This window comes from Hyla sarda, chromosome 3 (genome assembly GCF_029499605.1).
Source record: "Hyla sarda isolate aHylSar1 chromosome 3, aHylSar1.hap1, whole genome shotgun sequence".
Taxonomy (NCBI): Eukaryota; Metazoa; Chordata; class Amphibia; order Anura; family Hylidae; genus Hyla; species Hyla sarda.
Genome location: NC_079191.1, coordinates 50,873,013 through 50,899,724, shown reverse-complemented (window position 1 = coordinate 50,899,724; position 26,712 = coordinate 50,873,013). Strand labels below are relative to the sequence as shown.

The window sequence follows — 26,712 nt, the reverse complement described above, 5'->3', positions numbered from 1 at the left end:
CGATCGGAGCCCAGACGGCCACTCCATTGACCAATCAGAGCACAGGCGGCAATTCCATCCACCAATCAGCAGCCCGATTTTCCTAAGCGAAAAATTCGCGCTTCAGGATTGGCTCTCACCGAGTGACGTAATCCCGTCATGTGACCGGCTAGATGTCCGGGGCTGCGTAGGTTTTTCCCGCGGGTTTTCTTCCCCCGGTATTAGTCCCTGTGTCCAGCGCGGACATCATGGCTTCGCCGGCACCGTCAACGGATAGCATGGAGGTGCTACAGGGAGACGGTCCTCCAAGCAACGACACTGAGGTAACGACACAACCGGCAAGGATGAAGGATGCTGCGGCTGCTGTCCCTCTGCCGTCGCCACCGCTGTTTGTAATGGAGTTGAATTTCTCAGACGTCGATTGCTTTGGTCTTGCAGCTTCTCGTACTGTTTGCGCGGGAATGACACAGAGTAGTTGCCCCGGAGTAAACACCTAAAAGTCACGTGACGGGCGAAGCGCAGACTGGTTGCTATTGGCAACAATTCGCTTTCCATTTTAGTGGTCATTTCAATTAGAAGGCCACACATGAGAAAAATAACGCTGAAGTTAGAGCTAATCGATAAAACTGCGCCACATTATGTAACAGTTCCCAGACCTGCTTCTCTTCCCTTCATTATATCATGGCCACCACAAAAACGGCGCAAGTCATTAGGTTACATGCAGTGTTTCCCAATCACTGTGCCTCCAGCTGTTGCAAATCTACAACCCGCTGTCTGGGTGTGCTGGGGGTTGTAGTTTTGCGATAGCTGGAAGCACACTGGTTGGGGGAACCCCTGGGCTAGAGCCATGTGGTATTTTTTTTATTTTTTTCACCTTTTTAAATTACTTTAACTGCAACAGAGCGATCAGACTACGTCTTTTCCATCAGTCCCATGTAAGTCTAGGGGACTTCTGTCAAATCCATAAACTGATTGTTTTAGTTTTAGTTTTGTGCTATGAAGTTGCCGGGAGATTTAACCGGGTATCCTACCAGTTCAATACCGGATAGGCGCATTAAATGTCCTGTTCACTCCACTGATAAGGTCTGCTAAAGGGGCTCCCATCGCTCAAGCCGCTGACTGGACAGGAGCTGAGCGCAGAAACAAAATACTGCATGTCTAATATTTTCTCTGCTCAACTTCCCTAAAAGTATGGACACCTGAAGGATGCCATTCAAGTCAATGGGATCCGGGTGCATCGGTTTTGTTCAGCTCAATTGTTTAGTGCTGAATATGGCAGAGCACAACAGTAGCAGGCAGAAAGGGGTTAATTTTTGGATGAAGACTCCTATTTCTATCCTGCTTAGGCTGGGTCCACACTACGTTTTGTCCCATACGGGAGCGCATACGGCAGGAGGGAGCTAAAACCTCGCGCTCCCGTATGTGACCGTATGCGCTCCCGTATGCCATTCACTTCAATGAGCCGACCGGAGTGAAACGTTCGGTCCGGTCGGCTCATTTTTGCGCCGTATGCGCTTTTACAACCGGACCTAAAACCGTGGTCAACCACGGTTTTAGGTCCAGTTGTAAAAGCGCATACGGCGCAAAAATGAGCCGACCGGACCGAACGTTTCACTCCGGTCGGCTCATTGAAGTGAATGGCATACGGGAGCGCATACGGTCACATACGGGAGCGCGAGGTTTTAGCTCCCTCCTGCCGTATGCGCTCCCGTATGGGACAAAACGTAGTGTGGACCCAGCCTTAGTAAGTCTTGACACTTGTGTTCACAGGGCAGAATGTCTGCCCAAAATGATTCTGGACAGACATTCTGTATTCTTTGAGCGCTGACAGAACATGTCGGCGCTAAGACTGCTTCGAAACGCGTTCTCTCTGTAGATGGCGATGCATTTCAAAGCCGATTCCGCAGAAAGAATTGACATCAAAGCTTGCTGGGACTGCACTTGTACACTGCAGCAACACGTCTCCACTTCAGTAATATTAAGACCTCAAGGGTCTGTGATGCTCCTTAGCCTGCTCATCTTTCTACAGGTCACTGGGGGGTGGGGGGGGGTTAAAGAAGTACTCCACTAGAAAACATTTAAATTTTTTTATTCAACTGGTGCCAGAAAGCAAAAACAGATTTGTAAATCACTTTTATTTAAAAATCTTAATCGTTCAAGTACCGTATTTTTTGCCGTATAAGACGCACTTTTTCTTCCCCAAAACTGGTGGGGGAAAGTCAGTGCGTCTTATACGGCGAATACACACCTATTGCGGCGGTCTCTGTGGCCACCAACGGCAGGGACCCGCAGCTAATACAGGACATCACCGATCAAAGCTGACCGCCGCGTCTGAAGGGAAAGTGACACTAACCTGGCTGTTCAGGACCGCCGCAATTTCACCGCGGCGGTCCCGAACAGCCCGACTGAATAGCTGGGTTAGTGCTTACAGGACACCGGGAGGGACCTTACCTGCCTCCTCGGTGTCTTCTCCGTTCAGGGATCCCCTGTATGGCCGGTGCTCTCCTTCCTCGTCGTTGCGTGCGTGCGTGCGTAACAACGTGATGATGGCGACGGAGAGCGAGGATACCCGGCCGGCAGCAGAGACGTTCCAAGGCGACGGGGACACGGCGACAGCGATGGAGCGACATCCAGGGCAGCGGTGATGGGTCCGGAGCGGCGGGGACACGTGAGTATTACCTCCTATGCAATGGTCTTCAACCTGCAGACCTCCAGATGTTGCAAAACTATAACTCCCAGCATGCCCGGACAGCCAACGGCTGTCCGGGCATGCTGGGAGTTGTAGTTTTGCAACATCTGGAGGTCCGCAGGTTGAAGACCACTATTAGGTTCAAAATCTTTATTTTTTTTGATTTTGCACCTACAAATTGGGTGCGTCTTATACGCCGGTGCGTCCTATAGGGCGAAAAATACGGTACTTATCAGCTGCTGTATGCTTCACAGGAAGTTCTTTTCTTTTTGAGTTTTCCATTCTGTCTGGCCACAGTGTTCTCGCGCTGATACCTCTGTCCAGAGAGGATAGCTTTGCTATGGGGATTTTCTCCTACTCTGGACAGCTCCTGACATGGACAGAGGTGTCAGCAGAGAGCACTGTGGTCAGTCAGAAAATAAATTCATAACTTTCTGCTGAGCATACAGCAGATAAGTACTGGAAGGGTTAAGATTTTTAAATAGAAGTAATTTACAAATCTCTTTAGCACTCTGGCATCAGTGGAGTACCCCTTTAATGGCCCCAACCTAGCATTGTTAGTTGATGCTGTATTCAACTTTACACTGGGCTCTGAGAGACCATCATAAGTAGAAACAATATGTCGGGGGGATCGCTGTATGTGATATCTTATGTTGTGTAACTGTTTCCTGACCTTTTTATTTTTTTCTTCCTCCTTTAGACTAAGACCAACTTTCCCAGTGATGAGAAGAGGTCTTCAAAAAGTGAGTGTGCCGTGCTCTGGTTTTATTCAGACTAATCTGGGCACAAGCTGCCTGACTGAATGTCTGTTACTAGAGAAATTCTGCTCAAAATTTTTTTTTGAGCAGAATTCCACTTACACCCTACCATTGTTTTTAAGTGGATTCTGTTCCTCTGTTAACACTTCAGAAGTTCAGTAGCATAAAATGTTTATTCTTGCAGTGAAATCCGCCAGCAGAAACTGCTATTTCAAGGGGGACATTGGTCCCGTAACCTCACAGGTGTCTTTTGGCCTGGAAGTGAAGTTTTACGGGCGTCCCCTCTCTCAGGAGAAGAACTAGCAACTCTGGTGATACAGCACATTCCTTGGATTTTTTTTTAAATAAAATTTAAAAAACTTGGGTCACATCACTACATAGGAACTAATGGAAACATCCAATCCCTACAAAGGAGGGTCATCGTGTTCTTGGCACCTGATGTCCGGCTACACCTAGGCAGAGGGGAGTCTATTCTGGATGTATTTCTAGTGACAAATGGTCTCGGCCACTTGACGCTTCCAGTGCAGCCCTAATCCCTTTCAGTGGCTGTGATGCAGCACATTTCATGCCGCACAGTTTGTGTTGCGGCCTAAGTCACTGTGCAATCTTAGCCTAAGTCAGAAACACTAAAAATGCATTGCCTGTAAAGTGGCAGGATTGTGCTTACTATCTAATTTGGGGCTGTTGTCTCCCAATTTCAGCATGGAGGAAAGCTGCTGCCTGAGTAGTCTGGTAACAGTTTTTCTCTATCGGCTCCATTGGGGGACACAGACCGTGGGTGCTGCTGTCTCTAGGGAGGTATGACACTATGGCAAAAAAGAAGTCGGCTCCTCCCAGCAGGATATACCCGCCTCCAGGCCCTGAGGTAATCAGTTTTAAGCTTAGTGTCTGAAGGAGGTGGACAGGGTCTGGATTTCTCCAGACCAGGTCTTATGTTTTATTAATTTCCTAGTTAGGGAATGTGTTAGTTTTTTATTCCATTTTCTTTCATGTTTTCAGGTGGGGACTCAGGAACTGCGGCTCACTGTTTCCCAATTGCGAGTTAGGGGGTACAGACAATGTGTATATGCGCTGTTCACCCCCTCTCGCCTACGGTCAGTGCCTGGGGTTGTACCTCATGGGTCCGGGTCACCCATCTCCTTGCTCGCCTCGTTCGCACATGGTAGCCCGGCATGATACAGGTGATAAAAGCTGGCTGAAGACTTCATGAGGTAAGTCCTTCTGACTGAGGTAAGTATATTTCCCTTTCTCTTTAGGTGCAGATTTGCAACAGCTGGAGACCATCAGTTTTGGCCCACTTTTCTCATGGGTCCAATGGGGCTGGCCTGGACAGGGGTTCCTTTATTACTGGGGGGAGCAGTGGCTGTTTGGATGGGGCACAACTCTCTACACTAATATATATGTGTATGTGTGGCGTCTAGTCCGCTCAGTTCCCTGCGAGTGCACATGCATTCGCATGTGCACTCGGGGCAAGGAGCGGGCGCCATTACAGACTTCTTGTTAATGCTTCGGCGGCCCGGTGTGCTTTAGCTCCGCCCACCCAGGGCCGCCGAAGCTTCTCTGGTCGCGAACTGCACACCAATCAGCGCTGTGCGCGCGATTGGTGGCAGGGGCCAATCAGCGGTGCCCCCTGCTCCTAACACGCCCCTCACTTGCTATTGGCTGGCACTTCTCCTCTTTGACAGCCTGCAGACCACTACGGGTTCGAATCCCGGGGTGGGACAGAGTGTTAGTGTTGTGGTTTAATTTTTTAAATGGGACCAATGTGGTCTATGGGGATCTCAAGGCATGTGAAACAGTAAGATAAGAAGACTGTATCAGCAACACAGTGCAAGGGAACACAGTCTTGGGTGAGAGAGGCCCAGAACGGCCTCCCTCTAAACAGTTAACTGGAGTATTAGCCACTCCTTTACTCTGTTAATACTGTAACTCTAAACTGTCTGGTTCTGTTGAACCACTTGTTCTGCCTGCTCCACTGCTCCCCCAGACCCCCCTGCTACTCTACCCCGGATGTTCTTGCTGACCTGGTGGGTTCGGCCGCCCCTCCAGCCTGGGTTCCCTCCCTCTCCCAGTCTATATCAGACTTGTCTCAGGTCTCCCATTATGTGGTGACTGCCTTGGAGAGGCCCTCCCTACACTGGCCCTCCGGAGGGTCCCACTCTCCCCCTATTCTGACGCTCTCGCAGCATCATAGGGGTGTGTCATCTGACTCATCCCCCGAGTCTTCTGGCAGGCACTGGCGCAGACATCGCCCCGTTGCTCCGACCTGTAGCAAGCGTCGCTCCTCTAGAGAATGCTCCCAGGGTAGCCGCTCTGTCTCTCCAGACCCGCGTACCAGGTCAGTCTCTCTCTCTCCCAGTGCCGCCTCACACGTTCCCATTCACCTGGAGAACTTGTGGATGAGGTTTCTGATTCGGCCTCAGACTCAGAGGACCGCACGGATGTGCCTAATGTGGTGTACTCATTGGTTGCGGCCATAAGAGACACCTTCCAGCTAAAGGACCCTGGAACTTCGGACGTGGTCCAGAAATTTCCTTTCATCGTGGCCGACCTCTTCCAGGGCTGTCTCTCCTCGTTCCCATTCACCTGAAGAACTTGTGGATGAGGTTTCTGATTCGGCCTCCGACTCGGAGGACTGCACGGATGTGCCTGATGTGGTGTACTCATTTGTTGCGGCCATAAGAGACACCTTCCATCTAAAGAACCCAGGAACTTCGGACGTGGCTCCAGAAGTCTCCTTTCTTTGTGCCCGACCGGCACTCAAGACTTTCAGCTCTCACGCTGAATTTTATGCCCTGCTGGTATCCTCCTGAAGTCATTCTGACAAGAAGTTTCAGGAAACGAAGGTTCAAGCGCGGTATTCCTTCGCCGTGGACCTCCTCTCCAACTGTGGATCTGCTGGTCTCCCGCCTCTCTAAGGAGCCTACCCGGCCTTTGGCTGATGCGGCGGCCTTCAAGGATCCAGCGGACATGAAGGTGGATACTTTGGCAATCTCTGCCCTTGAGGCAGCAGGTTCTTCCTGCTTTTGCTTCTGCCTGGGTGTCAACGGCCCTTTTAGTATGGTCTTCCAACTCCGCCAGGGTAGTCTTCAAGATTCCTCCGGAGGATTTATTTAATCTAGCTCTCCCATGCTCCGCAGCCTGAGATTTTTTCTGTCCTCTGCTTCTATGTGCAGCCACTGTGCTGCCTTTAACACAAGCTACCTGATAGCCACCGTCCCTGCATATGGCTTTAAGCCTGGAATGCGGATGCCACCTTCAAGAAGTGAGGCGACGGGCGGGAAAAAGAGTTCTTTATTACCTCTGGTAAGACTCACAGAACTGCTTCCGTCGTAAGTCCTCCTTCCGGTTCTGCGGACCTTTGGTACCAACAAAGGGTCCAGCCAGGCGCCTTCATGGGAAGAGGGCTCCTCTTTCCGATCCCATTCCTCCCGGAGGTCGGCTATCCGTTCAGGCCGTTTGGCAGCCCCATCAGGCCCCGTAGGCCTTCCTCGGCCTGAAGGGTCCCCCCCCACCCATCGACCTCTCTCGGGTGGTTGGTCGTCTCTTACCCCCCGGGATGCCTGGACATGCAGCTTCAGGGAAACGTTTTCGAGGTTTATTCCAACCTCTGGGGTCTCCAAGAAAGGCGTTTCTGTTCGCCCAGTATTGGTTCTCGAGTATCTCAGCCAGCATCTTGCGTTCCCATCCCGAATGGAGTCCATGGTTCAAGGGGAGTTTTCGTTCCTTGGTGGACATCAGGATGCCTGCCTCCACATCTCATTGTTTCCCGGTCATCAGCGGTACCTCCGCTCTGCAGTTCCGGACGGTCATTTTCTATTGTGGCTATCCATTTCGGTCTGGCCACTTCTCTGCGGACCTTTACCAAAGTCCTGGCGCCTGTGATAGCCTTTTTTACGGACAACAGTTGTTTCCGTGATTCCTTATTTAGACTACCTCCTGATCTGAGCTCCAGCAGGACCCAGATCCTGGAGAGTCTTAGTCTCAACCTCCAGACCTTGTCTCACTTCGGTTGGATGGTCATTTGGGACAAGCCCAACCTCTCTCCTGGGGCTCCAGTTTGATGTGGCCTCTGCCCGCTTTCGACTCCGCCTACTCTTTCAAGAGTCTGATGCCTTCGGCTCCCTGCTCAAGTTTCCATTCGCTTTTGCATGGATGTCCTGGGTCGATTGGCGGCGACCGTGAAGGCCGTGCCATTTGCCCAGTTTCATCACAGACCTCTTCAACTGGTGATTTTCTTCCTGTGTGACAGGTCTCCATTGTCTCTCAGCTGCAAGATCGTTCTCTCTCGTCAGTCTTGTTGGTCCCTTCTATGGTGGCTTTGTTTTCCCCCTCATTTTTTTTTCGGGGGTGTCCCTTCCTGTCCATCCCTGCCTGTCTGTCAGGCTGGGGAGGTGTTTTCAGGGACTGCCCGTTCTCGGGTCTTAGAAACTTTTTCCCCTTCAACATTTTGGGGCCTAGGGCAATTCTTTCTTTGCTTGCTTCTTGGGAATTTCCCTTCTGGGCGGAACTCAGGTTTCCGGCCATCTCAGTTATCTTCAGTCTGGCCGTCCCTGGGATGTGATCTTCTAGGCCGGTCCTCAGTCGTCCAAGGCCACTGATCACAGCAAACATCCCTGGATGTAGGGATCTGCAACACCTGGGGCGCTCCAGGCATGGATCTCTGCTTGTCCCGCCACAACCGAAGCATTCCTCTCTCTTGGTCGAGCCTTGTCCTAGCTTGTCTATTTGGTGGTCGGGCTTTGCCCTACCTTATGTTTCCTCCCTTTCTTCTCCTTTCGGGGTCCTGAGGAAATTCTCAGTGGGACGTTTCGGCCATTCTAGTGGCCCATCCTTGGCCCGGCGGGCGTGGTAAGTCGTCATGGTCAGGCTCCTGAACGACTTAACGTTGTGCCTTCCCTATCGTCCAGACCTCCTATCTCAGGTCTCCTGTGCCACCCCTATTACCGTCTCTGCTTTGGCGTGGCGTTCAAGATCGCGGTTTTGAGACCCGCGGTCTCTCTTCCCAAGTCATTCGCACCATGCTCGGGGCTCGTTAGTCCTCCTCGGCAAAAATTCACCACCGTTCCTGGCGGTCTTATTTTAGTTGGTGTGAAGCTCAGGTCTTGTGTCCTGTTACCTTTTCGGTTTCCCGTCTTCTCTCTTTCTTGCAATCAGGATTGGAACTGGGGTTGTCCCTCGGTTCCCTTAGGGGTCAGGTTTCGACCCTTTCTATTCTCTTCCAGCGTCCTCTAGCTTCTAATTCTCATGTCTGGCCCTTCCTTCAAGAAGTGGTGCATGCTGTCCCTCCTTATCGGTCACCTTCTCGGTCACCTTCTCCACCTTGGGACTTGAATCTGGTTCTGGGCGTACTCCAAGGTGAACCTTTTGAACTCCTTTGGGAGGTGTCCCTGCACCTCCTTTCTTGGAAAGTGGCGTTTTCTTGTTGTTATCACCTCCATCCGGAGTGTGTTTGAATTGGCAGCTCTCTCCTGCCGTTTTCAGTTTCTGGTGCTTCACCAGGACAAGGTTGTCTTACGGCCAGATCCTTCCTTTTTGCCTAAGGTTGTTTCGGCCTTTCATCTCAGAGGACATTGTTCTTCCGTCCTTTTGTCCCGCTCCTTCTCATTCCAGAGAGCATTTACTCCACAAAATGGATGTGGTTCGGGCTGTTGGGTATTACCTCTCTATCTCTTCTTCGTCTTGTCAGTGTGATTCCTTTTTCGTCCTTACGGAAGGTCGTCGTAAGGGACAACCTGCTTCCAAGGCCACCACTTCTTTGTGGATCCGGTCTGCCATTTCGGAAGCCTATCGCTGTAGGGGGGAAGACTTCTCCCTTCAGGGTTGTGGCTCATTCTACCTGTTTCTGTCGGGGCATCCTGGGCTCTCCAGAACAAACCTCTGCCTCGCAGATTGCAAGGCGGCTACTTGGTCGTCTTTGCACACTTTCTCGAGGTTCTACCGGGTTCATACCTTCGCATCGCCTGATGCTAGTCTGGGCCGTAAACTGCTGCTGGCGGCAGTGGAAAAGCTGTCTGCTTGACTGATTATCTGACCACCCAAGGGACGGCTTTGGTATGTCCCATGGTCTGTGTCCCCCAATGGAGCCGATAGAAAAAAGATTATTTTAACACGTACCGTAAAATCTTTCTCGAAGGATCCGTTGGGGGACACAGCTCCCGCCCTTTTGGGTTTCTCTTTGGTTCTCTGTCCGAGGGTGTGTTCAGTTATATCTTTTCTTCTGGTTCTCCGACAGTTCGTGTTTTTTTTTTTTCCTTGACCTGTCGGTTCTCTCCTATTGCTCTGTTACTAAAACTGATTACCTCAGGGCCTGGAGGCGGGTATATCCTGCTGGGAGGAGCAGACTTCTTTGTTGCCATAGTGTCATACCTCCTAGAGACAGCAGCACACACCCACGATCTGTGTCCCCCAATGGATCCTTTGAGAAAGAGATTTTACAGTAAGTGTTAAAAAATCTTATTTCTGTCTGCTTATTGACCAAACCTGTATCAAAGAGAAGTTTTCAGCCAAAAGTGTTCCCCACACCCCCAACCAGGGTGTTTTCAGCTGTTGCAAAACTACAACTCCCAGCATGCCCGGGCATGCTGGGAGTTGTAGTTCTGCAGCAGCTAGAGACACCATGGTTGGGAAACGCTGCCCTATGACTTTTCTTAAAATAGACTTCTTTTTTTTTTTTTTTTTTTTTTTTATATTTTTTTAACCCTTGCATAACATGTTCCTAATTTTTGTTCCTCATCACAGTGTCTTTGGCATTACCGCGTCCTCGCTACGACGTTTCACTCTTTCACTTAACAAGAAAATTCATGGACATAATAAAATCTGCTCCGGAGGGCGTTGTGGACCTAAATGATGCCGCTAAACTGCTAGGGGTGAGGAAGAGAAGGGTGTACGATATCACCAACGTATTAGATGGGATCCGACTCATTCAGAAGAGATCCAAAAACCTTGTCCAGTGGGTGTAAGTAATTTTGCACATGGATCTTTTTCACTTTAAGGGTACATTCATTCCTATGGAAACACTGAAAAGACTCAGGTACAGGTCTTGGGCATCATCAGTGCTCCCATGAAAATGAATGGGGCGAGTGTATTCTGCTTATCTCCTCCTGCATTATAACGTGATGTTGTGATCTTCCTCATCTCACCACTAGGGGGTAGCATTAGATTTCATGAATAGCCGTTCAGAGGTAGATGGAGTATATGACACTGGGTATGTTATGCTGAGTCTAATATAACAAGGTCCATGTTCTTATTGCTGCAGTGATTCGCTCTTAAAGATGAAATCTTGTTCTTTTTGATAACTCCTTTTCAATCAGCTTTTCACAAGTCCACCGGGAGGTCAAGTTTCTCAGGCATTCTAAGTATTGTAAGAAAGAGGAGATGATCCAGCGAAGTAAAGAAATCCAGCTTTATTCAAGGCATGAGTAAAACCGGTACAACAACCAAAGCAAATCATGATTTGCTTTGGTTGTTGTACCGTTTTTACTTGTGCCTTGAATAAAGTTGGATTTCTTTACTTCGCTGGATCATCTCCTCTTTCTTCCAAGTTTGGGCACCTGGCTGAGTGCGGATCCTTGTGGAGTCCCAGGGTGAGGTGAGCTGGACTGTTACACTATATTACTGTTTGCATTCTAAGTATTGTACAGTGAGATCACGGTCTGTGTATTGGGAGTTGCTACAAGTTTTCTGCCCCCAGATCATGACTTTCGGAGGATAGGCGTTCATATAGCCGTAGGTGCCTAAACCCATAGCAGTAATAAATGTAAATGGACCCACATATCCACATTGATACCATTTTTATTTCTGTATAGCGGTCACGCCTATCCCCAGGCCTTATCATGCCTATTACAGGGGTACTCCGGTGGAAAATAAATGTTTTCAACTAATGCCAGAAAGTTAAACAGATTTGTATATTACGTCTATTTAAAAATCTTAACCTTTCCAGTACTTATCAACTGCTGTATACTACAGATATACTAGAGAAATGTGTGAAGTTCTTTCCAGTCTGACCACAATGCTCTCTACTGACACCTCTGTCTGTGTCAGGAACTGTCCAGAGCAGGAGAGGTTTTCTATGGGGTTTGCTTTTAATCTGGACAGTTCCTGACATGGACAGAGGTGTCAGAGAGAATTGTGGTCAGACTGGAAAGAACTTCACACATTTCTCTAGTATATCTGTAGTATACAGCAGCTGATAAGTACTGGATGGGTTAAGATTTTTAAATGGAAGTGATTTACAAATCTGTTTAACTTTCTGGCACCAGTTGATTTGGAAACATTTGTTTTCCACTTGTTTCCACTAGAGTTGCCCTTTAGGGTCTATTCACACATTCTGCGCAGGATTTCAAGCTTTGTTCAATTTACATTGAAATCTGCAGCAGAAAATCCTGCGCATCAAACCTGCACAGAATACTGTACGTGTGAATAGACCCTTAAGGAGGCCACCCTTGTGCAGCACTCTCCATTTACTGCTTTAGCTCTGAAGGCAGCACAGCACACCAGAGGTGGACCTATGTTCTAGAAGACATTTTATGGCACATCTGATGGATATGCCATACGTTTCTAAGATGGGAATAGTATTAAAGGGGTTATCTAGGAAAAAACTTTTTTTTATATATCAACTGGCTCCAGAAAGTTAAACAGATTTGTAAATTACGCAATACAAAAAGAGAGACAGCCGCACATCCACCATTTGTAACTTGATCTACTTGCTTCTCAGCATAATTTCAAAAACTAACAGGTTGTTAGTATACATTTTGATCAAAAAGTACAAGCGCACTCGCCACGTCAAGGCAACCTCGTTAGAGTGGGTCCCTAACCTGACACTGGCGTAGCCCCAGGCGGCGACCACTGCCTCAGAGACCCCATGCCCAATGGGGGGAGCGACCCAGTGGCCAGGCAGCCCCACTACTGCCCGACCAAACCCCTGGCTCTGGGCCACTCCACCCCACAGACAAAGCATCACAGAAACAACGGCCGCCACAGAAAACCACACCAGTATGAAACCTAACATGTGCTCACTGCCAGAGGGCTGGGAGAATGGTAGGAGGAAACCCTTATGCAGTTTCCTGCTAATTGGTTTCATACTGGTGTGGTTCTCTGTGACGGCCATTGTTTCTGTGATGCTTTGTCTGTGGGTTGGAGTGGCCCAGAGCCAGGGGCTTGGTCGGGCAGTAGTGGGGCTGCCCGGCCACTGGGTCGCTCCCCCGGTTGGGCATGGGGTCTCGGAGGCAGTGGTCGCTGCCGGGGGTTACGCCAGTGTCAGGTTAGGGACCCACTCTAACGAGGTGGCCTTGACGTGGCGAGTGGACATGTACTTTTTGATCAAAATGTATAGTAACAACCTGTTCGTTTTTGAAATTATGCTGAGAAGCAAGTAGATCAAATTACATAAGGTGGATGTGCGGCTGTGTTTCTCTTTGTGTTGTAGATTTGTAAATTACCGTATTTATCGGGGTATACCACGCACATGCCTAGAACACGCACCCTCATTTTACCAAGGATATTTGGCTAAAAAAAGTTTTTTTACCCAAATATCCTTGGTAAAATGAGGGTGCGTGGGTGTGTGTGTGTATACCCCTATACACTGTTTCTGACCCCACAGAAGCCCACAGGAAAGGCAGGGGGAGAGAGGCCGTCGCTGCCCGCTTCTCTCCCTCTGCCTTTCCTGGGTTCTAGAGCCCTGCTGCCGCCACTTTTCTCCCCCTGTCTATCGGCGCCGCTGCCCCATTGCCTCCCCCATCCCCAGTTGTATAATTACCTGTTGCCGGGGTCTGGTCCCCTGCGTCGTTGCTATGCGCTGCGAGACGCAGTGACGTCACTCGTCATTGCGCATAGCAATGACGCAGGGGATGCACACCGGAGGCCTGAAGCAGCGCTGACCCGACCCCGGCAACAGGTAATTATACAACCGGGAAAGGGGGAGGCAACGGGGCAGCGGCGCCAGCAATGGGTGCCTCTGCCCCTTCTCTCCCCCTGTCGGCGCCACTGCCCCATTGCCGGCGCCGCTTCTCTCCCCCGGCTATCGGCGCCGGCAATGGGGCAGTGGCAGGGACCCCAGGACAGGCAGGGGCAGAGAAGCCGGAAGCGGTGGCGGTCTCTGCAGCGGCTTATCGGCATATAACACGCAGGTAGACTTTAGGCTGAAAATTTTAGCCTAAAAAATGTGTGTTATATGCCGATAAATACGGTACTTATAAAAAATCTTAATCCTTTCAGTACTTATGAGCTTCTGAAGTTAAGGTTGTTCTTTTCTGTCTAAGTGCTCTCTGTTGACACGTGTCTCGGGAACCGCCCAGTTTAGAAGCAAATCCCCATAGCAAACCTCTTCTAAACTGGGCGGTTCCCGAGACACGTGTCATCAGAGAGTACTTAGACAGAAAAGAACAACCTTAACTTCAGAAGCTCATAAGTACTGAAAGGATTAAGATTTTTTAATAGAAGTAATTTACAAATCTGTTTAACTTTCTGGAGCCAGTTGATATATATAAAAACATTTTTTTTTTTCCTGTATAACCCCTTTAAGTGATCATGGGGAGGCACAAGGGTGCATCCTCTATAGCTAGGCCAGTGTTTTCCAACCAGTATGCCTCCAGTTATTGCGAAACTACAAATTTTTTAGGATACTGGGATGGCCGAAGTCTGGGAATTGCTGAGGAAAGGTCTTGTACACCAACCGCTTGGATTGCAGCTGCAATCTACAGTAAAACCTTGAATGTGCCAGGACCTAACAACAAATACTTTTACTCAACCTTTGTTATCCTTTTAGGGGGACAAGCCTGAACCACGCAGGCACTGGGATCTCACAACTACAGCGGATACGCAATGATATCAGTGATTTATCGGCTATGGAGGAATCACTGGATGAACTCATCCTGGATTGTGCTCACCAGCTATTTCGGCTCTCAGAGGACAAGACCAACAAGAAATATCCTTTTCTTTCTACAGAACAGCATACAAGCTACAGGTGGTATAGGGCATCACCATTTAAATTGTCTGTGTCCTCTTCAAAGGGTTACTCCGCTCCCCAGCGTCCGGAAAATTGAGCTCCGAACGCTGTGTGCGGGCTTCAGTGTTCACACCCGCCCCCACGTGACTTCACGGCCTGCCCTCTCAATGAGTCTGTGGGAAGGCCATAGACTTGCATTGAGGGGGCGTGAACCCGTAAGCCCGCACACAGCGTTCGGAGCTCAATGTTCCGGAGGCTGGGTAGTGGAGTAACCCTTTAAAACACATTCCTTTTATTTAAGGAAATGTATATGAAGGTTGTTGTCCAGTTATGTTCTTTAACATTGCACATAGTATTTATTCTTTGATTCCACTCTGTACAATGTTTTGGCAGGTGGTACATGTGGTAGTAACATCTATATCAGTGTTTCCCAACCAGGGCGCCTCCAGATGTTGCAAAACTACAACTCCCAGCATGCCTGGAAACCTTCGGCTGTCCAGTCATTCTGGGAGTTGTAGTTTTGAAACACCTGTAGGCACCCTGGTTGGGAAACACTGATCTACATGAATGCCAGGACCAAATGTTTGCCTGCAGACAATTGTCCAGAACATCACACTTCCTCCTCTGGCTTACCTTCTTCCCATAGTGCATCCTGGTGTCATCTATAACACATCCGCTCATCCACATGATGTAATACAAACGTGATTTATTAGACCAGGCCACCTTCTTCCACATGGTCCAGTTTTTATTCCCACGTGCCCATTGTAGGCACTTGTAGCTTTTCTGTGGGATCAAGCCAGGCTGCCTAGTTGTTGCTTCCCACACATATCATTGAGAATTGGGGGTCCATGACCCTGTGTCCATTCACCACCTGTCCTTGCTTGCACTATTTTTTATTTTTTATTTTTTTATTTTTTTGTAGGTACTATAATTTTTTTTTTAACTGGTTGCCTGCAGGAACGTTCATTAGCTGTCTGATATATCACGTCACAGGCACAATTTACTTTTATTTTTTTTTGATTTAATAAAGGTCATTATGAAAAACAATAGAGAACTCCTAATGTCACACAGATTTGCAGCAAAAAAAATACTTAGCTTTGCTATATTCATGCTTTAATTTCAGTTGCAGGTTTTTTTTTCTAATGCTTTTATTACTTGATTTAATTATGTCCAGCTTTAGGGTACGTTCACACAAGCAGATTTTCGCAGCGGATTTCGCTGTGGATCCACTGGCGAAGGCCCGCTCTATGCTGTCAATGCGGCAATACACCGCTACGAGCAGACACACTGCGATGTGCATGTTGCAGTATACTCGCACATCGCGGGAGCTCTCTGTCTAGCTCAGAGCAGGGAGCGTGGCTGTGATGTGCGAGTACTCCGCGCACATCGCTGCAGGGTGTCTGATCGTCGCGGCGTATTGCCTCTACGAGCAGGCACATGTAAAGACAGCATAGAGCGGGGCCTTCACCAGCGGATCCGCAGCGTAAAATACACTGTAAATCCACTCGTGTGAACGTAACCTTAGGAGGTCATTAGTAACCAAGACATTCCTGACTAGCTCATCCTCCTTAACCTGGTAAACTTTAGCATATGTAACCTATCAAGACCTCCATAGTTTAGAAGATTACCATGAGCAGATAGTTTTCGCTGTGAAAGCTCCAGAAGAAACAAAGCTGGTGGTGCCAGCCCCAAATGAGGTGAGTAAACTGAACAGATATTCCAGGCATGTTTATCAGAATTTCATGATCTTAATCCAACGCTTGAATTGATCTTGGGTCAAGTTTGAACAGGAGTAAAGCTGGATGTATATTTAACATACAACAAAACCTACATTAATATTGGATATGGCTACAAAAAACTTCTAAATATACAATATCCTAGAAACAAAACACTTCAGATAAGTGTAAAACAATGGAGGGGGGCAAACATATAGAGAAAAATATATACAGTTGAAACCAGTTTACATACTCTATATACAGACATACATGGTTTCTAGCACTATCTGACATGAAATCAGAATAAACCTTACCCGTTTTAGGTCAATTGGGATTACCAAAATTATTTATATTTGCCTGATGTCAGAATAATGAGCAAGATAATTTTTATGGCATTTTTGTTACTTTCTGCAAAGTCAAAAGTTTACACACACTAGGATTACTATGCCTTTACACAAACTGGGACAGAGCCCATGTGATGTCATGTCTTTGGAAGCTTCTGATTTAGAGACACCTGTAGATGTATTTTCATGCACACCATAAAGACACTGCTTCTGTGTGTAACATCGTGGGAAAGTCTAAAGAAATCAGCCAAGGTATCGGGAAGAGAATTGTAGACTTACACAAGTCTGGGTTATCCTTCAGTGCAATGTCCAGATACCTGCAGGTAACTCGTTCATCTGTACAAACAATTATTTACAAGTACAAACAAGATGGGAAGGTCCATCCATCATATCGCTCAGGAAAGACGGGTGCTGTGTCTGAGATGAACGTGCTTTGGTCTTACATGTGCATATCAACCCAAAAACAAAAGTAGAAGACCTTGTGAAGACCTGGCGGAAGCTGGTAAGATTGTCCATAATCCACAGTGAAACAAGTACTGTATCGGCGTGGGCTGAAACGAAAATTGAACTGTTTGGCCATAATGACCATCGTTACGTCTGGAGGTAGAAGTTTGGAAGCCTCAGGTTAGGTTTCCACTTGGGTTTTTTATTTTTTATTTTTACAAGAACGTCAATAACAACTCCCATTCTGCCGCATCCCTTTATTTTATTTTATTTTTTTTCGAGAAAAAATGCTACGGCGTTATCCACTTGGCGTTTTCAGTTTGGCAAATTTTTTCTTTTTTTTAAATTTCTTTTCTAAATCCTTTTGCCGTTTTTTCTGCTATTTTGGGCTCCTTGGCAATTTTGCAAAAACTACCTCTTGTTGAGACTTTTTGGCGTTTTTTCGGGAAAATCTTGGCATTTTCCTCCCATAGAAGTCTATGGGAGTGAAAAAACGCAATGTGGGTTTTAACTTTGGAGTTTTTGCAGGAGTTTTTAATTCTCTTTTTGACTTTAGTGATCAAAAGTGATGATACCTTTGCGATCTCTGTGTCGCGCGCTATTAACTCTTTAGACGCGGCGTTCAAAGTTGAACGCCGTGTCTAAAACAAAAGTAAAAGCTTCCCGGCTGATCGGGACCACCGCAGTGAAAATGTGGTGTCCCGATCAGCTAGGACATGAGCGGAGGTCCTCTTACCTTCCTCCAGCACGTCCGTTCGGCGATTGATTGCTCCAAGCCTGAGATGCAGGCTTGAGCAATTGACCGCCAATAACACTGATCAATGCAAAGCTATGGCTTTGCAGGGAACAGTGTAAAAGATCATTTTGTGCAGTGTTATAGCCCCCTATGGGAGCTACAACACTGCAAAAAAAAAAAAGTTAATGTGATTTAACACTTTCCCTAATAAAAGTCCAAATCACCCCCCTTTTCCCATTTAAAAAAAAATGTAAATCAAAATAAATATAAACATATGTGGTATCGCCGCTTGCGTAAACGTCCAAACTATTAAAAAAATATATAATTAATTAAACCGCACGGTCAATGGCGCACGCGCAAAAAAATTCCAAAGTCCAAAATAAATAATTTTTGGTCACTTTTTATATCATGAAAAAATTTATAAAAAGCGATCAATAAGTCCTATCAATGCAAAAATGGTACAGCTAAAAACTTCAAATAACGGCACAAAAAATGAGCCCTCCTACCATCCCATAAGCGGAAAAATAAGTTATAGTGGTCAGAAGATGACAATTTTAAACGTATACATTTTTACCCCAACAAATATTGAAAAAATACGCCAAAAAATTCAATTACCACTCAAAGGCAAAAACGCAGGGAAAATCTGTGGAAGTTTTTATGGCGTTTTTGGTTAAAAAAAAAAAAAAAAAAAAAAAAAGTAGATTTAATTTTTTATTTATTTTTGCTGCAGGAGGGACTGGTGCACGTCACAAAATAGATGGCATCATGAGAAAAGATTATTTGACAATACTGAAGCAACATCACAAAGCCCTGATCTCAATCCTATTGAAAATTTATGGGCAAACCGGAAAAGGCAGGTGCGAGCAAGGCGACCTACAATCGTAGCTCAGTTACACCAACTCTATCAGGAGAAATGGGACAAAATTGTTGTGAGAAGCCTGTGGGAGGATATCCAAAACGATTGACACAAGTCAATGGGCAATGCTACCAAATACTAACGAAATGTGTGTAAACTTTTGACTTTGTACAAAGTAATTTAAAAATTCTCTCTGATTCTGGCATTTTGGTAAATATAAATAATTTTGGTAATCCGAATTGACGTAAAACGGTTAAGGTTTATTCTGAATTCATGTTAGAGAGTTATGAGCTCTATGTACTTAAAGATTAAGTACAGTGATCCCTCAACTTACAATGACTCAACATACAATGCTACAGACAGTCCAGATCTGCGAAACATGTCCATGGCTGGAAGAACAGACTAATCAGAATGGGCATTCACTGGTAAAGACCCCTGTATTACTGAAGTGCATGCACTGACTGACTGTCTGGTAGCGCCCCCTACAGTACAGGGAGGTATTACATGTTCTGTACTCTTTAACTGTTCCAGAGTTATCTGCTCCTCTGGACACCAGGTGAGGGCGGCTCAATGTTACTTTTTTAGGACATTGTGTACTGTACAGAACCCCGAAGAAGCTCTTGTCCTCTACATAGACCAGTGTTTCCCAAGCAGGGTGCCCCCAGCTGTTGTAAAACTACAACTCCCAGCATGCCCGGACAGCCTTTGGCTGTCCGGGCATGCTGGGAGTTGTAGTTTTACAACAGCTGGAGGCTCCATGCTTGGGAAACACTGACATGGACGGTGATTTACAGCTCCCAGCAGATCTTTCTTACCTTTATATGTAAGGATTTGCTTTTTCTATATTGGTTATGTACTTATTTTTTGTTCTCACTTTTTCCTATTTTTGGATGACATTTTGGTGCCTTTAGAACCAATTACCAGGTTTCCATAGAGTTATGGTTTCAACATACAATGGTCGTCCTGGAAACAATTAATATTGTAACTTGAGGGACCACTGTATATGATAAAAGAACCAAATATTTATTGCACTGGCCTCCGAAATGATCTGCCCTGGTAGATAAATTAATACAAGGCTTCCTTTTTTTCTTTTTTAGTTGATCTCCCACTACTACTAAAATGGAGAAACTTTGCAATTAATCTTAAGTGTTTTAACGGTTCTCTTTTGTATGTACAGTTCCTATGCGGACTATCCGTCTAGATGATTACGACCGGCAAACAAGTCCTGTGTAGTCTAATTCTGCAGTCTGGTGTTGAGTCTCACATTTAGCAGTAGAACACCGAGGCATGACTGCGAGATCTGACTACACAATGTTGTCTGTTACCATGGCTACACATAGGTCGGCATAGAAGCTGTAAAGGACACAGGAGGGAATCGAAACATTGCTACACATTTTTGTTTTATGTTCAGTTTAACAAGAAACCGGACATATCCTTTTTAATTTAAAACTTCTGGTGAGTAAATTGGTGTCTTTTTGTTTTCAATCCTTTTTATAGGACTGCATAGAAATCCATATCAAGAGTTCAAAAGGGCCGATCGACGTGTTCCTATGTGAGGTAGAGCAGCAAAATGCAGATGAGAAGTCATTTGAAAAATTAACAAAGACTCTAAAGATGGAGCCAGAGCCAATTCTTATAGATGATGGTAAAGTAACTAATATTACAATCCTTTCTGTAGATGTCTTCTCCTATGTCCTAAGCATCCATGCAAAAACTGTACATGAACGGAACCAGCTTTCTGGCTACTACTGGGCTACTCCTGAGTAGGGGCCCCTGTATAACATCCATATGTTCTAATAGTGTTCTAAACCTGTGCCCCTCCAGCTGTTCTAAAAAAAAAAAAATGCAACCCTGAAAGTGCTCAGCGCATAATGCGAGTAGTACTTTTGCAACAGTTGGAGGGCCAAAAATGGGGGGGTTGTCTAGAACACTCTTAACTCCTTGGGGACGAAGGGCGTATGCATACGCCCTCGCGTCCCGTCACTTAAGGACGGAGGACGTATCCATACGCCCTCCGTTTTTCCGATCACTGCCGCTCGCCGGGCGGTGATCGGACTGGAATGCCTGCTGATATCTATCAGCAGGCATCACGTGGCAATGCCTAGGGGGGTCCTGATATATCCCTGATATATGGGGGTCCCCATATCGGCGATCGCAGCAAATCGCAGGTCAATTCAGACCTGCGATTTGCCGCGATCCGGGCAAATCGGGTCACTGGTGACCCGATCTCCCGGAAAATAAGACTGATCTGAGCTGTCAGAGACAGCTCCGACCAGCCTAAAGCATAGGAGCGAGGTGGCAATGTTGCCACCCCCTCCAATTCCCTGCCATTGGTCGGTCAGGCTGACCACCAATGGCAGGGGGTTACAGTTCATTTCCCCCCGCTCTGCGCACCGATCGAAGTCGGTACAGAGCGGGGGGAACACTGGCGGCGAGGTGGGTGACATGGCCCGGCTTACCCGGACCGGCATCGGCGGCGGAGGCGGCGACATCCCGGAGCAGCGGCGCGAGCAGGAGGAGCGGCGGACGGAAAGTGCGGCTGAGAAGGCTGCAGTGAAGATCGCGGTAAGTGATCTTCACTGTGGCCTTCTAAAAGCTGCAAAACTACAACTCCCAGCATGCCCACACAGCCAAAGGCTGTCTGGGCATGCTGGAAGTTGTAGTTTTGCAACATCTGTGTAGTGGTCTCTAAACTGTGGTCCTCCAGATGTTGCAAAACTACAACTCCCAGTATGCCCAGACAGTCAGGGATGCTGGGCGTGTAGTTCTGCAATATCTGGCCCTTCAGATGTTGCAGAACTACAACTCCCAGCATGCCTGGACAGTCTGGGCATGCTTGGAGTTGTAGTTTTGCAACATCTGGAGGGCTACAGTTTGGAGGCCACTGTTCTTCCCCAGTTGTTGCATAACTACAACTCCTAGCATGCCCAGACTGTCCAGGCATGCTGGGAGTTGTAGTTCTGCAACATCTGAAGGGCCAGATATTGCAGAACTACACGCCTAGCATCCCTGACTGTACGGGCATACTGGGAATTGTAGTTTTGCAACAGCTGTAGGCACACTGGTTGGGAAACACTGAGCTAGAGTCTGTTTTCTAACTCAGTGGTTCCCCACCAGTGTGCCTACAGCTGTTGTAAAACTACAACTCCCAGCATGTACGGTCTGTCAGTGCATTCTGGGAGTTGTCATTTTGCCACAGCTGAAGGTTTGGGGCGCCCCCCCCCCCCCATGTGAATGTACAGGGTACATTCACACGGGCAGGTTTACAGTGGGTTTCCTTCAAGGAAACTTACTGTGAACCCCTGCCTGTGTGAATGTACCCTAAAAACACTACACTACACTACACTAACAAATAATAAAAAGTAAAACACTACACATACACCCCCTTACACGTCGCGGCCCCCCCCCCCCCCCCCCCCAATAAAAATGAAAAACGGCAGTGTTTCCTAAATGGCACCTCCAGCTGTGGCAAAACCACAACTCCCAGTGTTGCCAGACAGCCATAGACTGTCCTGGCAGGCTGGGAGTCTTGCAACAGCTGGAGGCACCCTGTGGGAGACACTGCTGTAGGGTTTTGGTGGAGACAAGCCCCATCCTTGTAACCGGGTCTACCCCTACTGCAAATTCCTAATTTAGGCCTCAAATGCGCATGGCGCTCTCTTCAGAGCCCTGTCGTATTTCAAGGCAACAGTTTAGGGCCACATATTGGGTATCTCCATACTCGGGAGAAATTGCGTTACAAAGTTTGGGGGGATTTTTCTCCCATTACCCTTTGTAGAAATTTTTTTTTTTTTTTTCATTTACACATTCGAATATAACAAAAGTCGTCTAACACCTGTGGGGTGTTAAGGCTCACCGGACCCCTTGTTACGTGCCTTGAGGGGTGTAGTTTCCAAAATAGTATGCCATGTGGTTTTTTTTTTTTTTTTTTTTTTTGCTGTTCTGGCACCATAGGGGCTTCCTAAATGCGACATGCCCCCAAAAACCATTTCAGCAAAACTCACTCTCCAAAATCCCCTTGTCGCTCCTTCCCTTCTGAGCCCTCTACTGCGCCCGCCGAACACTTGACATACACATATGAGGTATTTCCATACTCGAGAGAAATTGGCTTCCAAATTTTGGGGGGCTCTTTCTCCTATTACCCCTTGTAAAATTTCAAAAACTGGGTCTACAAGAACATGCAAGTGTAAAAAAATGAAGATTTTGAATTTTCTCCTTCACTTTGCTGCTATTCCTGTGAAACACCTAAAGGGTTAACACACTTACTGAATGTCATTTTGAATACTTTGGGGGGTGCAGTTTTTATAATGGGGTAAGTTATGGGGTATTTCTAATATGAAGACCCTTCAAATCCACTTCAAACCTGAACTGGCCCCTGAAAAATTCCGATTTTGAAAATTTCGTGAAAAATTGGAAAATTGCTGCTGAACTTTGAATCCCTCTGATGTTTTCCAAAAGTAAAAACATGTCAACTTTATGATGCAAATATAAAGTAGAAATATTGTATATGTGAATCAATATATTATTTATTTAGAATGTTCATTTTCCTTACAAGCAGAGAGCTTCAAAGTTGGAAAAATGCTAAATTTTCAATTTTTTTCATTAAATTTTGGAATTTTTCACCAAGAAACGATGCAAGTATCGACAAAAATTTACCACTAACATAAAGTAGAATATGTCACGAAAAAACAATCTCGGAATCATAATGAAAAGTAAAAGCATCCCAGAGTTATTAATACTTAGTGACAGTGGTCAGATGTGCAAAAAATGCCCGGGTCCTTAAGGTTATAATGGGCTCCGTCCCCAAGGAGTTAAAGGACATCGGCAGCAAAAGACAACTTATCCCTTATCATCATTATAGGGGATGCCTGACCGCTGGGACACCCCGCAAACTCCCACATGGGGCCACTGCTCTGCTGCGGCTCTCCCGTGCAGGAGGCGTTCCGGCTGCAGCGTGACTTCACGGCCGGCACATCTCCATGTATCTCTATGGGGGAGGCAGCGTTCGTTCCTCTCCCATAGAGCTGTATGTGGAGGGGCGTACAGTCTACCTCAGAGAGGCGGCAATGCAGGGGCCCGTGCAGGAGATCGTTGGGGTTATTAGTTTTTCTCCCCCTGCATCGTGTTGCTGCTCTTATTTTTAGGACCCTTCTAATATTGATGGACTATCTATCCTTAATTTTTTTCCTTGTTAAAATTTAGTTTTCGGACTTGGTAAGAAATAGGTGAATGTAAACTTTTTACTAAACCTATAGTCCAACACTACAATAAAAAGTACCTAAACATCAATGATATCCAAAAATGTACAAAACCTTTGATAGCCACATAAATTACATATACAACAGGTCCCTCCCATTAAAAACAACCCACCCTTAAAATACAAACGTCCACAAAAAGGTGATGGACAGCTGACAAAAACCAGTCCTAGCCTGATATAGAGAACCTTGAAGTGTAGATGTAATGAGGTCATGAATGACTACTACTTCCCTTCTGACCGCCAGTCAGAACTCCACAGCACCACTGGAACCAAGCGCATGCGCACTGGTAAGGGGATATTTGTTCGCAATCACAGTTGCAATCCCCTAGGGCAGTGGTCTCCCACCTGCGGACCTCCAGATGTTGCAAAACTACAACTCCCAGCATGCCCGGACAGCCAACGGCTGTCCGGGCATGCTGGGAATTGTAGTTTTGCAACATCTGGAGGTCCACAGGTTGAAGACCACTGCCCTAGGAAATACAGCGCCGCACAACCGCGCATGCGCACTAAAATATAAGAATTATATCCATAAAGAATGTAAACTTTTTTTATTAGGAAATTACAGTAAATACAACTCACTGATGTACTTCCAAATCTATCATGTAGCATCCTGTTTAGAGATGAGCGAGCTTACAGTAAATTCGATTACTTCACTATGACGCCGGGCCCGCCGTGATATTACGCGGGGTTACCGTGTAACCTCGCGTTATATCACGGGAGCAGGACCAAGGAAGTACCAGTACGTCCTTGGTCCTTAAGGGGTTAAAGGGGTACTCTGGTGGAAAACATTGTTTTTTTTTTTTTTTCTTTAAATCAACTGGTGCCAGAAAGTTGAACAGATTTGTAAATTAATTCTATTTAAAAAAAAAAATCTTAATCCTTCCAGTACTAATTAGCTGTTGAATACTACAGAGGAAATGGTTTTCTTTTTGGAACACAATGCGCTCTGCTGACATCATGACCACAGTGCTCTCTGCTGACATCTCTGTCCATTTTAGGAACTGTCCAGAGCAGCATATGTTTTCTATGGGGATTTTCTCCTACTCTGGACAGTTCTTAAAATGGACAGAGGTGTCAGCAGAGAGAGCACTGTGCTTGTGATGTCAGCAGACAGCTCTTTGTTTCAAAAAGAGAAGAATTTTCTCTTTAGTATTCAGCAGCTAATAAGTATTGGAAGGATTGAGATTTTTTTTTTATTTTTTATTGAAGTAATTTACAAATCTGTTTAACTTTCTGGTACCAGTTGATATAAAAAAAATAAAAATAAAAAAAAGTGTTCCACCGGAGAACCCTTTTTAAATTAACTTTACTGTAATGGCCTCTGAAGAAGATGCCCGTTCCTCATCTGTATATCTGGCTCCATGCGAATAGAGATGAGCGAACTTACAGTAAATTCGATTCGTCACAAACTTCTCGGCTTGGCAGTTGGACTTATCCTGCATAAATTGGTAAAGCTTTCAGGTGCTCCCGTGGGCTGGAAAAGGTGGATACAGTCCTAGGAGACTCTTTACGGAGCACCGGAAAGCTGAACTAATTTATGCAGGATAAGTCATCAACTGCCGAGCCGAGAAGTTTGTGACGAATCGAATTTACTGTAAGTTCGCTCATCTCTACATGCGAACATGTAGTGTTTCCCAACTAGGGGGCTTCCAGCTGTTGCAAAATTACAATTCCCAGCATGCCCGGACAGCCGAAGGCTGTCCGGGCATGCTGGGAGTTGTAGTTTTGCAACAGCTGGAGGTACCCTGGGTTGGGAAATGCTGACATATATGCCTTTTGGTTGCTCTGTAACTGGTCGGGTTGGGACATCACGCAGCAATATGTTCTGTGTAATGATATCACTTCATAAGACAAATGGAAGGCGGCTTGAGGAACATCTGCTTACAGCAGATAGCAGGATTATTGAATGTGGGAAAACCTCAGATAACTAATTCCAGGCTGAAGGCTCATAAATCTGGAGAAGTAACATGGCTGGGTGACTCTTCATGTATTTTGTGTAATATCGCGGCTGACTGTAGTGTCTTCCCATTTTATTTTCAGACTAATTTACGATGGTTTCTGTCAGTGGTGTCTGACTGACCCGACTGTCTACCAATGTGTTACACAGACTCTTTGGAAGAGATTCCTGGATTCACGTCCCACAACGTCCGGGCTCTCATGGACGCAGAAATCTCAAGGATATGACTTATCAGCTGTCTCATCAAAAAGAACACTTAGCGCTTTTCTTGCAAGGAGTCCAGGCGGCTGGTATGGAACGCCATGTCTTCACAGCACTGCTGGCGTTCCATGGATGTCCTCAGTGTACGTCTGGCGGTGTTTTTAGCTGTCAGACCTATAAAAATAGATAAAACTAATTTATGCCAGACCTCCCCCCCCCCCCCCCCAAGACATTGCTGCTGATAAGCGTTTGATGGTCATGAATCACTGGTGTCTGTCATACCTGACACAAGACTGTCACATGACGAGACGCCTCGTGTCTCCACAACCTAGTGAAAACGGACGTTCTGCTAAAGAATGATATATAATGGGATGTCAGAATAATTATACTGGACGGGATGGCACAGTGCCCATAATGCCCTCCAGTTAATTGTACCTTACGTGTAACCAACCATCACGTGGATGGGCTTTATAGTTTGTGTAAATATATTTGTACATGTAGATCCTATTTTTATTAATAAAACGGGTACACATCAGTAAATGTGAAAAAGTATGATATATCCTGTTCAGTAATTCCTTTTAAAGGCTGCTTAGCAGATTCTATAAAGTGTCACCCATCTCTCCCGGACTCCTGACGGGCAAAATCTCTAAGTTTTGCAGGAATACAAGGGTTGACGATGAAAGGGGCTCAACCTATCATTCCACTGTCTGAGAAAATCCTATAGTAACCCCCGTGTGAGCTGTAAATGTGGCCATATCTAGATGCTATCCAGACAGATATAACGGTAGAATATATGTATTTTTTTTTTCCAGCTTTATAACACAATTTACT

General features: G+C 46.4%; 2 protein-coding genes across 7 annotated transcripts in view; one reads left to right on the top strand and one right to left on the bottom strand.

Moving 5' to 3' along the window:
- The window catches only part of GREB1 (growth regulating estrogen receptor binding 1), a 197,317-nt gene extending 197,088 nt beyond the window's left edge, over positions 1 to 229 (bottom strand). For 3 of the 4 annotated variants that reach the window (XM_056564202.1, XM_056564207.1, XM_056564208.1), the window contains exon 1: positions 1 to 139. The gene's annotated coding sequence lies outside the window, so the exon portion shown is untranslated. The other variant, XM_056564205.1, reaches the window with a different exon arrangement.
- E2F6 (E2F transcription factor 6) lies at positions 92 to 26,712 on the top strand. 3 transcript variants are annotated; one of them, XM_056564209.1, is made up of 7 exons: positions 92 to 302; positions 3,369 to 3,411; positions 10,168 to 10,384; positions 14,192 to 14,350; positions 15,954 to 16,068; positions 19,964 to 20,111; positions 25,764 to 26,707. In XM_056564209.1, the coding sequence occupies exons 1-7, from the start codon at positions 228 to 230 to the stop codon at positions 25,766 to 25,768; spliced, it is 762 nt and encodes a 253-aa protein (XP_056420184.1). In that variant the 5' UTR covers positions 92 to 227; the 3' UTR covers positions 25,769 to 26,707. The 3 variants fall into 3 exon arrangements, with proteins under 3 accessions (XP_056420184.1, XP_056420185.1, XP_056420187.1); XM_056564210.1 differs by lacking the exon at positions 92 to 302 and adding an exon at positions 375 to 619 and having other exon boundaries at positions 25,764 to 26,712; XM_056564212.1 differs by lacking the exon at positions 92 to 302 and adding an exon at positions 642 to 914 and having other exon boundaries at positions 25,764 to 26,712.